A 14,093-nucleotide genomic window follows, 5' to 3' on the forward strand; every position below is an offset into this window, starting at 1 on the left:
ATCTCTCTCTGCAGCATCGGTAATGAAATACTGACCACCCAAGTAGGAAACATGCTTTGTCTTTATCGTCCACATGTGCAGTTCAGAACCTCAAGAACAATCTCCTGAATGGCCTTCAGCAATGCAAACCTATTACTTTGAAGCTAATCACTAGTAACGACCAACACACTACAAAGAGGTCACAGAGGTCATCAGAATTTTTTCCTCTTCTTCCCCAAACTCTAATTAAACCACTCAATTACATGACTACACCTACTCTCAAGATCTTAACCAACGAACTACACATGTTCAAGGTTCTGAAAATTTAGTTGTCCTGTACTACCTGAAATGTCACAGTCCTTGTAATTAGTTTCCTGATCTAGGTCTTATGTCACAACAGCTTAAAATCCTTCACATAGAGGTGCCATAGACAAAACATAAGTGCAGGTTTAGATCAAGGACAGGTATAAAATAACTGGTTTATATGTGTGAAACTGGTTTATATATGTTTCACACAGAATTCTTGCTCCAGTTTTTACAGCCTTTAGTTCATGGCCACTCCTGTCAAGCCTATAAAGACACACTTGAAAGTTCAGCTCTTCATGTGCTTTTCTGTGACTCAAGCTGACTGCAGAGGTTCGGTCAGAGTACTAAACTTTCAATTTTCAAGTACAATCCTCATGTTCATTTTCAGATGTTAATCTGTACTTTTCTACTTAAGAAAATCACTTCTTAAATTTAATCCAGCCGATTTGTCTACTGTGCATTTTATAGAAATTTCTCTATTGCTTCCACAGGTACAAGCAGAACAACAGAATCACAAAGTTTTCCTTTTTGGCAATGCAATTAATTAAAAGCATTCTCTCCAACTCTTCATACCTAAAGTAAGGACTGATAAAGAACACAAACTCTTAAAGACTGTAGAATTAAAACAGACCATCCTTGCTTTCATGCTTACTTAGGTTTTCAAGTTAAATTATTAGTCAAATAATAGTACTTATAACTTTCTTGTGCAATGTTTCAAAAATGTTCTAAGTAGCTTCCTCCATACACTGAGCTTCACTGGAATTTTTCTGGCAAATTAGTAAGGTCTGTCAAAAATTCGGACAACAGTTTTACCAGTAACAGCTGCCGCCTCCATTTCACCAATTTAACATAAGCTATTGAATCCGCAAGCCAGCAACAGGAGAGACTCAAAAAAACTCCAAGACTCCAGTTCTGTGTCCCTACTACACTTCCTGAAATCCTGGTCAGCCCAACCCTGACACTCTTCCCTTCTTCTCCTTTTCTTTTAACCTTTTTTTAGTGCATTTGAAAGCAGCATGTTTCTCCTGACAGGCAGCTGACTCATCCCAAAATATTTCCCAACCAACAAGCACATGCATACCTCCCGGCCAGGAAGTTTGCACCTTCCAGCTGGCTGACTGCCTAAAACCAGGTATATGCCCTCTGCATGAGAAATATTTCCTGACTACTCCCAACTATTCTAATGATTCCCAGCTATACTTCAAACAAATAAACTCCCAAATTATACAGAGGAGACAGTGAAATTAGGATTTTAAAAATAAAATGTTTCACCAACTTACTGGTCTCTGGGTTTTGTGTGACTTAATGTTACTGTTCATATATGCATAACATTAACACAACTAATTTTTAAAAGTCTACTTTTCTAAGTCAACTAGTTTTAAAGCACATCTTGAAAGAAAATTCCAAAAGCAGCAATTTATCTCTAATGTCTATTTGAAGTTACAGCACCACTAGAATAGTCTTGAAGAAATGTACATCAAAAGCTGTATTTAGAAAACCTCACCAAATTATGCTAGGCAATTTTACAAGGTTAACTAAATTAAGACTTGTTTGCTTTTATTAGACAACTTACAAACTGTATTGTCTTAAAAAAGACAATACTGTTTACTTTACTAAAAAAAATTGTGTTATGGAACAAGATGAAGGTGGAGACACTAAATTGCTGCTGAATCCAACTGCAACTAATCTGTAAAACAATACTTCTTCAGTGTCATTACTAGGGAGAGACTCCATATAGAATTCAATACTACAGTTACATTTGTAGACACCAAACCCATTTCACAATTTTCATACTGTGCAATACTGAATTTCCTTTTTTTGCAAATGTACAAAACATACAAGTAAGCATGAAAGCAAAAAAACTTACCAAAGGAACAGAGTGCACTTCAAATGTTTTATTTGCCGGATCTTTTACCAATGTTGCTTCCAGAAGCACTCTCATGTCATTGCTTTGATCTTCTTCACCTTTAGTCAGGTCAATGTTTTGAGAACAAGGTGTCATTAAGGAGTTTGAACTTTCCATTTTATCGTTTAACATCTCTTTTGAGCTCTCTCCAGATGCTGGAAGCACAGCAGAAGCCAAGGAGCACACCGGATGGGTAGCACTTGCTTTGTCAATGTCTTGCAGACTTAACTTTAATGCAGGTGTTTTTGAAACCTTATGGGAAGTGTTTCTGGGATGTGTTGCAGCATGACCGACTTGGCTAGTGAAAAGGTGTTTGTTAACATGCAGCTTATGGGGCTTATTCACAGGCAATTCCACCTTAGTATCTTTAGCTGGATCTACTGTTTTTTTCAGCACTTTTATAGAGGAGGACAATTGCCTTGAGGAACCAACCCTTGAAGGTGAGGAGACAGATGATAGTTGACGGGACTGAGGAGACTGTTTTAATGCTGCACTGTCTCTTGGCTGTGGCACAGGTCTAGACACAACCTTTGGCTTAACATTTTTAAAATTAGGTTTGGGAAAACTAACTATCTCTGATTTCTTTGCTTTGGTTATTGTTGATGAAATAGGAGACCTGCCCATTGGTTTTCTTGCAGTTTGATCTGAACTAACTTTAAGCCCAGACCTGTAATGCCCTCCTACAAAGGCTTCACTTTGTCTTCGTCTAGAAGACTTGTCTCCAAGTACTTCCAAAGCTGAAACAGAAAAAGTCCTGTTTTTTGATCCTTCTTTAGGAGTTGAAGTACATAGGGATGAACTGCTTTCATCAGCTGTTGGACTGAAGACCAAAAATGTTGCTTCACATTTCAGCTCAGGCATAACTGTCTTTAATTTTGGAACACTGCAAGATACAGAAGGAACGTTGTGCAAATTCTGAAGAGCAGCATTTCCAGAAATACTCTGTTCTTTGGTTAAAGGTTCACTAGTTTTGTTTGACACTTGTTCTCCATCCATTTGATCTACTGGGAGAAGGTGCATGCTATTTACAACACTATCCATGCATGTTTCAGCATTGGAATTCCCAGTTTCTTCATGGAAAGGAGTAACCTGCAAGGATTTCACTTGGTCATCCTCATTAATATTAATGCATGGCGATAATGCATCTAGCTTATAAGGATCCATACATCCAGCAGGTAGTTCTACAGCCTGTGCTTCTGTTTCCTGTGATTCATTATCATTCTTGATAGTGTTTTTCTGACAGCGTTCAACACCTGAAGAGGTGAAATTAGGTGTTCTTTCTGAGCTGGTTGCATCAAATTTCTCTGAGACACATACTTCAGAAAAGACCGATGTTTCCCCCAGATTCATGTCATCATTTTGGTCAGTTCTCAGATTTTCACCTATAACATTAGTAACATCCAATGTGCTTAGCTGGCAGCATGCCCTGTCATTTTTCAGGGACTGTATGTTGTGCTCTGAAGCAGGAAGAGTTAGTACAGACTTAGAGTCAGTCTGACTATAAGGCACTGAGTGTTTGATACTCTGATTTTGCATTTTTGCCATAGCAAAATCACCTTTCACTAAGCTTGTCGTTGCTTCCAAGCCACAGTTTGAAGGACACATACAAGTCTGCTCAGTCACCGAAGACTTGCGTGCAGCATCTGTATCTCCCGATGGAGCGCCTGTGCAGCTGTATTTACCGGGTGTCTTCTGCAGATCAAGTACTTCAATACACTGCTGTTTTACAAGACTTATGAAGTCACCCTTCTTTTCAAAAATGGCATCACCTTCATGCTCAGCCACTATATTTTGGGCAGTTGAATTACCATGTATCTTGGTGGCACAATTCTCTGAGGAAGGTGTACCTCTGTCACATGCATAGCTATTTCCATTTTCATCCCTTATAAGTAAGGAAGACTTCAACCCATTCTTTGCTTTGTCATCGGACTTCCCAACATTCATTTTGAAAGCTAAATTTTAAATCGTTTTCATTTTAGAATTCTTTAAAATCTCAGAGAATGCAGATTCTTCTGAACTTTGCAGGAAAAAAAAACCCAACTTATTTTCCCTGGAATGTGTCAGTTGTCTTGAATGATATTTAAAAACCAGTTCTTTGTTTTCATGTTTCCCAAGAAGATTCAAATGTTCTAGAATTAAAAAGAAATTTTTAAAAGTTAGCCAAATCAGGATTTTAAGACAGTAAGCATTCACAAGTTCCTAGTCTTCAGACATCAGAGCAGCAACATAGAAGCAACACTCAGAATCCCAGAAAAGAAAAACTTCAGTCCTCACCCCTTGATGCAGAGCACCTAGAAACTGCTGTTTCTCTGCACTAAAGGCCTTTTTCCTACACTTTGAGGCAGGAATGCATAGCAGAGGCAGCTGAAGATTTTGAAAGGGTTACTTAAGACATCTGAGTTGAAATGGAGAGGAGAGGAAGGTTTGTGATCAGCTCTGGGACTACAGCAGTACACTGCCCCCATGCTGGTGGGGCAGCCAACTGTAGATGCACGTAGGACCCCTTCAGAGGGGAAAGCAATTCCATATCAGTTAACTGCCTCCATCTTCTACAAAGATAACACGAGATTAGCCAAATGACAAAACAATTCCAATGTCCTCCAGCAGAGCAGAGCCATATACCCTCACGCAAAACCCAACAGAAAGGTGAAGGAGCAAGACTGACATGGACAGATGCTGGAGGACAACTGACCACACATGGAGTGGAGATTCACAAACAAAAAACAGCACGGAGCCCTTGCAACATATAGTGACAAGCTCCTAACAAGCACTAGGACTGCACCCAAGTACAAAAACCACAAGGATGTGAATGAGAGTGAAGATCAAAGTGTCCAAAGAAGTGGATGACCTCTGTAGCACTCCATATGAAAGGCTCCTAGTACCAGAAATGAGACCAGAGGCAGGAAGAACTTCAGATCTATAACATACGGTTACAGTGGGTGGGGAATCTGCCAGAAGGAGGCTTTCAGAGCAATTAAAACCTGAATACATGGGAAGAAGTTCAATGGATCTACAAGGCAGTCTGGCTGAAGATGCATTCATGGACAAAGGTCAGATTCCCAACTGAAGAAAATTAACACCTTGAACACCTTCACCTGCCTGGAATGACAGATTATACTCTCCAATCAAAGAGCAGGAAGGAGGACACTTGTCATCAAAAACAATGAGCAAACAGGTCTCTGGTGTTTAAACAAAAATGCAGACTGACATCAGAGTACAGTGTCCTCAAACAATGACACTGATATAATGACATATTTGAAATTTGGTGCAGCAGGACATGTACATCAGGATTAAGTAAGGATGGTGGGCAGAATAACTCATAATTCATATAAGAATTATATTAAAGTCCATAATTATTTCATTGTTTCAACTATGGTGACAATACGGGATGCAAAACAAGACAGTTGCAACAAGATCAGAAAAGATTATAATAATATTGATAATACTAATATTAGACTTCTGATATAGCAATGTTGATTAGGTACACTGAAGAATAAATTCTGTAGTCATATTTTTGTAGAGGAATGAAAGACTTCTTTGGGAAACAGACTTCTTTGTTCTGAGAAGCAACTCTTCCTTTGTTCTTTAACAAGTAAGTTTAAATCCTCACAGAAATCATATAAGCCATTCTGGAAGCCACAGCAGGGGGAAAAAAACAAACTCTCCTGCACAAATACTTCAGAAAGTGTGAAATGAAGCCAGTACACTAAGCAGAGAAAGGTAAGTTATTTATTGCATTATTCAAAATGCACTTTTTTCCTTAAACCTTTCTTTCTTCAGCTGGAAACACAGCTAGAGTGACTACATTCAAAATAAAGCCTTTCTCACACTAATGAAAAGTATAAAACTGCAGGGCCCATAAATAGTTTGGAGCACAAAACAGCAACATCCAAAGTAAGACTACTATAGTAACCTCAAGAATTTGTCTGCTCACTATGACCAAACACATAGTGGATTCTGGCCAATAACCTTGTCTTTACATGGTATTTTGAATATATGACTCAGATTGAAGGTAAAAATATCATGAAATAAAGGAAAAAAGCCACTGAGATCAGACAGCACACCTTCCTATGTCCTCCTTCTCATCCCTAAGATGAAAATACTTGTCTAGCTAAAACATCTCCTGCTTCTTCAAGGCTGATCTAGATCTTTTGCTTACTGACTATTATTCAATCCCTAAAGAAACAAACAACTATAGTACCCTCACTTTCACCTTTAATTAGGAAACTTAAGGCAGATGGAAGAGTTCTTAAAATAAAGTCTTCCCTGAAGGCAGGGCAAGAATCTGTTCTGAATAATTTTCCATTAGTTTAAGTCAATCACAGAATTAACTGCTGAAAAATATTTGCAAACTTTGCTTCCACTGTTGTTTTGACACATTGAAACTTGTTTCTGCTTGTCTGGATCCCAGCCCTTAACACAGCTTGATCACCTAGTCATGCAACAAAAGTTAAGATTCCATTTTGATTCAGCAGTAGCTCAGATCAAACCAGAAGTCTTATCTCTTTCAAGAGCTTTCATTCTGCAGAAAATAGGCAATTTCAAGACTTAGCAAGAATAAAATCCCAAGAATTTAAAGAATGTTGCATTACCTTACAGTATATGTAGCTAATAATGCCAAAATTTGAAACAACACAGGTAGTTAAGTAACATTTGATTCAACTGATGCTGAAGAAACTCCAAAAAAAGAAAGCAGATTTGATACTGAGTAGAGAAACGAGGAAGCACATTAAAGTTGCACATACCAAGGGGGACATATACTCATGTAAGTCTGTTACTCAGTGCTCTGGACTTTCACATAGCCAAAGCACCCGTAGAAATAAATTACTAATTCAACTAGTTTTAAAGCAAGCCTTCACTATATTAATCAATACTTTCATGAACAAGTAGACCAGCTTCACATCCACATTTAAAGTCCTGAAAGCATCCTGCACAAAAAGAGAGGTATTCCTAAGGTATTTAAAAATCTGTAACGTAGATGAACATTATTCCTTAAAGAATTGACATTCTGTAACTTTCATATAACAAAGAAATTCATTAGTTTTAGATTTGCTGTATAAGGCTGAATGAAAAATAATCTCGGCCCAGCATCTCCTCCATGGCGGGGGGTCAGTAGCAGAAACACAGACATAACAGTTGCCCTCACCAAGAACACACTGTTCCTGGCAACTAGTGACTGGAGGAATTCTCTAAACTAAATACTAATAAATTTGCTTTGACTTAGTCTTACATAAAGCATTATGAATGCCTGGCCTCCACAACACACTACAGGGCAGTGCAAAACAGTTCAGCTGGTTTTGCCTTCAGTAAAGCTCAGCTTACCAAACTTCAGTTGTGTACCTCCAGTGCTTACACAGAGCAGAAAAAGTCTTTGGCTCTAAGTTTTCCTCTTCCTCAACTGAAATAAGAGCTTGGGGTAACAGCAGTACCACTTGGAAAACAAAAATAAAAAAGACCAAAACAAAATAAAACAAAAAACAAACACAAACAACAAAAACAAAAACAACAACAAAAGAAGCTTGACAAGTAGGCTATCCTAAAAAGAGGGATTGGCTGCCAACAGCCCCAGATCCAGGAGAAATACACGAAATACACTACAACATACAGAACTGGGCTCAGAGCAAGATCTTGTCACTTCTACTAACCAACAAGAGGTGTCCAGGGGTGTGCTGTTAAAGGGCAGGGGGACAGTCACTTGTTCAGTGTGAGGTAAACAGGAATCAAAACCAGATAATTACAACACATAATTCAACTCACAGGCTGACAAATTACTACAAGAATTCAAGTTAGTTTGTATTAGTGTCACAATGCAGACATTAATAATTTCTCACTTTTCCTGGTACTCCATCTGGAACTTGATTCTTTCAAGCAAATCATCAGAGAGCATTTACTCAAACTCATCAGCTGTTTGTGAAGCCTGTACGAAGGGGGACATGGGGTGGGGAATAAATCTGAAAGGAGAGGGTGTGCCCAGACATGCAGGGAGGCTGTCTAGAGTGCTCTAATTAACTGAACATGCTTTGATACCAGGCAAAATGCAGCATCAGCATTCCCCCACAAAACCATATTATATGGTCACGATTACCTGAAATTAAAAACCATACAAAGCATTTCATATGTTAACGCATTACACTACAACCAGTTTACTTGCCCATGTCCTGGAGCACAACACAATCATAGAAGTATGACTTTTTCAGCACATACACCTGAAGGCAGAGATGGTATCATCCACACCAAAAAGGCATCCCTCTCAACATGCTGTTCAGTGTTGCTTGAATATGCCCCGTAAGAAAGCACTAGGAAAACACTAAATGGTTCAGGTAATGTTGCATTTAAACAGTATTGCAAATTTCAGAGCTCTCTGTGCTCCCTCAGTAAGGTCACATTCTAATGTAAACTAGCCTATTGCCAAGCTAATTCAAACTATTCTAGAAAGGATTAAGCTAAACTCCTATAACAACTTCACGCAAACATTTATAATATTACAAGTACAATCTACTCCTAAAAGTGGATTACATTAAGTTCTCATATGCTAATAGCATTGCTTGCCTCAGAATACACAATATGGTCAGTGAGTTTACTGTGAAGACGTTTATAAAAAAGAACAAAAACCACCAACAAAATACCAAACCAAAGACAAACCCACCCCACAGGGTAGCTAAACAATATCTGTACACTTCAGTCAAAGACATTTTAGAAGCCAGAAACCATGTTAGACACTTGATACAGTAAGCAGAAATAATGTGCAAGTTATGTTTGCAAGCAATCATGCGGGTATTTTTGATTGAACGACTCCTATCACTTCCAAAGGCATAAACAATCAGGTTTTGCCTTTTACTGGGCTATTGGCTAGCCTGTTTCAAGAAGCATAATATAAAAGTTACAGCAGAAGCATAATATAAAAGTTACAGCAATGAAGGAACATTAATTTTAATCAGTTATATCTTGGCTCTAAGATACGGAAGAAGTAAAGGAGAACAGCAGTTCCACTTTGCTAAGATTAAAAGTCCTTAACTTTCAAATTACGTTTAAATTCTGACAATCCCTGTTGTCCTGTCTTTTAGGATATTGTGCTGTTCTCTCCATCTTCAATTTCAGACTATTTGTAAGCACATAACACACATAGATACTCCAACAGATTTATACAGTGTCTTGATAATACAGTCCTTCCTTTAATAACTGACAATTTTTAAATGTTATTGTTAGGTAAGTTTTAGGAGAACTCTGTATTCAGTAGTGGAACACTAGTCCAGTAATTTTTTTAAAAATAATAAAGCACATCTTTTACTTAGATAACCAAGATACTTAATAACATTGTCTAGAAATGTCATCCAGTATTCTAGGGATTTGGAGATACATGCAACCTCCTAGCTAGACCAGAGTGTTCTGCAAATGCATATGCCTTTTCCCCCACTCTGTTTTACAGCAACTGCCAGGATGAAACTCACGTAAGAGCCAAGCTAACACCAGCTACTAACATACTGCAAGTAAGGAAGTGTATTGTTTGAGATTAAGTGCATGATCAAACAAAACCAAAGCTACCCATCTGAATGTGCAAATGAGAATAGCAATAAGCTCCTCACTTGAATAGTCCAGCACACTCTCATAAGCTAATCGGACTGTCGTTTGCAGCTTCATTAAGACAGCATTCATTGCCAAAAGTGTCAGACTATCCACAAGGTTTTCAACATGGTCAGTTATATACTTAGTTATAATTTGTTTATCCATTGCCATCATGAACAAAGCCTGTGCATGGTTTTCCATGAGATCAATACTCATTCTGTTCCTCTTCAGGAACTTGCAAGAATGCTATTAAGTTATTTCTTAATGGTAAATTAGACATTACCTTTTCAGAAAGAGACTTTGGGGATTTTTTTTTTTTTTTGGCTATTTTATCACAACTAAAATATCTGGCAAGAGCATATGTTATTATACAAGGAAGGATAAACTTTCAGGTCAAAAAATGAAAGTAAGGAGCTGGAAACTGAAAAAACAAACAGTACATTTATTTTGGCACTGTCTTGCAAGGTCAAGGTTCAGGTACTTCTTTTTTGAAAGACTGGATTGAATTGGTTAAAAAAATAAGCCTGAGACTGCTAGAGCTCAGTGTTCAACAATCCTCATCAGTGTTCACGATATTTGACTAGATAGGGATTACAAATCAGATCACCTTCCCTGTTTCCTGGAATTCTGCTAAACTGGTTTTGTCCACTGCTACCATTTAAAGGGTACTTTCATACATTTTGGTATCTTGAACCTATGAAACAGTGAGCCAGGATTATTCACAGAAATTTCCCCTCTGATTGAAATATTAATCCCTACTGATGGAAATACTATCAGTATAGGAAGAAAGGCAGTAATGTATTATGCAGAATAAAAATACTTTGTCAACTTGTGCTACATCTGCTATCTGCTCACATAGACCAAATAAGGTTTGTGTTCTTCAAGAGTGTCCTCAAGTTTCAAGCTAGTCTTCAGATATCCAGCAATTTTCCTGACACCTTTCATTATACATTCTTGATCATAATTTCTCATTTTCTGACAAAACTTCATCCATCAGCACCTTTGCTGCCCATTTTCCTTTAAATCAACTTCAAACAGAAGCAGTTCCAAACTAACAGGTCAGTCCTTCCACCAACCTTTCTATCCTGCACTATGTTTCTCTTCTTTTACAGACCTGTCAATCTTCTTAAGTTGCCCCATGTTCTTTTGTTCTCATCCTAGCTAAGTCAAATACAGTAGAAAAGCAGATACAGAGGGAAGCAGGAATAGTCATAACACCTTGGATTCTTGAGTCAAATGGCAAAGTGTTTTTTCTGGTGGCTTTATGGTGGTTTCGTTTTGGCTGCTTTTTTTTCTTTGCCTGCATGTGATTTTTATAATTTGCTTTTTAAACATCCTGATTATTTAATAATATTTAAGTGAAGCCTGTCTGCTGTTCATCTCCTCTTGTCTGTCAAGTACAAAGCTTTCACAAAAGCTGAAATACTCTGAGGAAGCAGCCCAACATTGCAAGAGTGGTGGCTAAAATGCCAGCTGTATCCTTTGGAAGAAAAAAAAAAAAGGTGGTTGTTTCCTAAGAATGAACCCCAACTTGGCAGGTGAGAGTAGAAATGGCTTTAACCATTACCACAATGTGCCAGGCAGCATAAACTGAGCATTCTTAAGATTATGTGTGAACTTGAATGTTCCTGAATTTTTTACAAAGCCTCAGTACCCACAGCCCTAGTGTGAGTACTACACAACTTGGAGCTGACATTAACAGTACTCTCTGCATGGACTGTATCAATGGAATCAGACTGTTAAAGACATAGAAAGATTCAGCTGCTTCCATGCATAGCACGTCCTTCAGATCTTCACCTACAACTGAGAAGCCTTTCAGCATTTGGCTATATTTAACACAGACATATGATATGAACTAGTTTACAGAGCATTTGGAGTACTCTCAACCTGTAGTGAAGATGTATGGCAGTATTATTTAGTTCTGGTGGAGTATCCTGTGCAATGCATCTATAATTTGATTAATTTCTATGAAAAAGCAGACCAAAATGGTAACTAATGACTGAAAGAGCAGCACCTTTGCCATGATATTGCTTTGCAGTAGAAATTGAAGAATTAATCAAAATGCTTAGGATTTCTCACATTAACCAAGTCAGAAATTTAACCAGCTTGCAGTTTTTGCAGACTGAAAAGTTGTTTGCTGTGCAGAAGTGGTCATTTACTCAGTAAAGACTACAGCCAGCCAAGAACAGTTTCCACTGACACATCAAGAAGTTCTACCACTGAGTTAGGACTGCACTTTTGCTCAGCAGCATCATCACAGCAGAATTTAATTCTGAAGATGCTGCATTTGCCAATTGAAAAACAGTGCTTTTAGACTTAAAAATTACTTAGGCTATTGATTCTATATAGTGGGAAAGAAATGTAACAAAACTGCAATAAACTGGTTACAGGAAATATTATTCTAGTAGCCAAATAGGAAGCAGCACCAACCCAATTATTAGAAGTCCTAAAGGAGTAATGGTTGTTGAAGATTTTCAGCAAGTATTGCTGGAGAGTAGTTTAAATCCCAACAGTTTTGCCTATTTCACCTGCAGTGTTGCAAAACTGGGATCTGGAGCAAGGGAGCAATTCACAACCATTGTTTCTAATGTTGTAGTCACAGGCAAGAAAAAAGCCAAATAAAACACATTTGGTTTACATTCAAAATAAAATTTTGTTATTTTTTTCTACAAAGGAAACTGTTTCTCATTGTGAGATCAGTCCTGACACAAGAGTTGTATGCCTCCTACATTTTTTGGTTGGTTCCCTTTGGACCCAGGAGACAAAACTCCCCAAATCCAAAAGGGACCAGCTCTGCAAAGCTGCACACAGCACTGCACCTCTGAAACAGACAAATGGCAAAAAATATGCTGTGGCAGTTTTGCAGAGCTGGCTAAAAAAAAAAAAAAAAAAAAAGGCAACAGCTTGATTTATGCAATGCTGTTGGGTAGCAGGCTGCAGTCAATGCTCTCCGGAAAGCACGAGCTCACCGTGCGGCTTGACGCAGCTGACGACAGGCTGCTCACAGCTCCACCAGGGCTGAAATTCCACCAGGACCTTGAGGGTGAAGGACTGGAGAGAAGGGAAAGCTGGGCACACGTTGAAAGGCTGCCAGGGCAAGATTACCTGAGGGACCCCAGCCTCGCTGGTTGTGCCCTACAGTTTCTCCTTGGCTCCAGGGATAGGGCTCCATTTGAGCCCTGAGCAGGAGCACTCCCAGAAAGGGAGAGCATCTGCAGGGCAACAGCAGGACTCAGGGCTTCTCTACAGAAATCATTCTGTCAGTCCATCTGAGATCCCACAAGAATGCTGTAGTCTAGCAAAGATTTACAAATTTCTCGCTTAAAACTCAAGTGGTATAAATCAGTTTTTAAATATTTTTCCTTTAATCAATTTGCTTGAAGTCAAGCATAAAATCTAAATGGTGCTTGTTATAGACTACATATTGTAGTCTATAATAGTAGTATAGCCAAGCCTCTTCCAAAATTTTCTTCACACAGCTGCATGTTATAACTTCAAATGTAAACTCCTCAACAAGTTCTCCCCATTCAACTAATAGCTGAGTTGACAACTTCCCACTAGAGTAAAGTGTATATACATCATCACATCTTTGCAGATACCCTGGAACTACAGTTATATGCTACATGGGAACATTAGCTTTGATTTCAACTCAAAGCTGACTAAAATAAATGCCACAGGCAGTGACAGAAGTGTTACACACCCAGTGCCACATCCATACTTGATATTCCCCAGTGAGTTTCAGCTTCTGTACAGACTTCCATTAGATGAGAGATATGCACAGCTAGAGGATGTTGCACGCTCTGGCACTGTCTCTCTCTGTGCTAACAAGAGAAAAAGCAACCATCTGATTTTACAATAAATTAGATCATAACCCTTGAATAACTGACAACCTAATTGAGTCTCATGATTAACAAGCAAGAACTGCCTCTCTCTTGCTCTGGCTGGTTTCTTCAGAGTCAGCTTTGTCTTTTTTGCAAGGACTGATCACACATCAACTTATGCCAGAAAGTACACTCAGTCAGGCAATTTACTTATATACATGGATTGGTCCTCTGCAGTCTTTAAGACTTGTTCACCCCACAATTAACCCTTTTGGCTTTCACTTCATTGACTTTGTAAGCCTGATGGAGTGAAATTACATACAGGCAGTGACAGCAGCATGATGATTTAAAAGTCACCATTCTGATCCGGTACACTTTTCAAGCAGTCATTCTACAAACCAGGCATTCAGTCTTCTTAGCAGCAACCTACACAATACCATTTATTGGGCTAAACAACATTTAAGACATGCAAATCTGCAGCAGTAAATAACTGGAAGAACACAGATAAAGGAGCTTCT

At 38.5% G+C, this 14,093-nt stretch overlaps 1 protein-coding gene across 3 annotated transcripts in view; it reads right to left on the reverse strand.

The window, feature by feature from the left end:
* The window catches only part of MTUS1 (microtubule associated scaffold protein 1), a 121,636-nt gene that overhangs the window by 84,182 nt on the left and 23,361 nt on the right, over positions 1-14,093 (reverse strand). For all 3 annotated transcript variants that reach the window (XM_084204646.1, XM_084204647.1, XM_084204645.1), the window contains exon 2: positions 2,153-4,320. In XM_084204646.1, coding sequence (XP_084060772.1) covers positions 2,153-4,135 — 1,983 coding nt within the window. In that variant the 5' untranslated portion in view covers positions 4,136-4,320. The remainder of the gene's footprint in view (positions 1-2,152; positions 4,321-14,093) is intronic.

Source organism: Fringilla coelebs (assembly GCF_963513975.1).
Source record: "Fringilla coelebs genome assembly, chromosome: 4".
Lineage (NCBI taxonomy): Eukaryota > Metazoa > Chordata > Aves > Passeriformes > Fringillidae > Fringilla > Fringilla coelebs.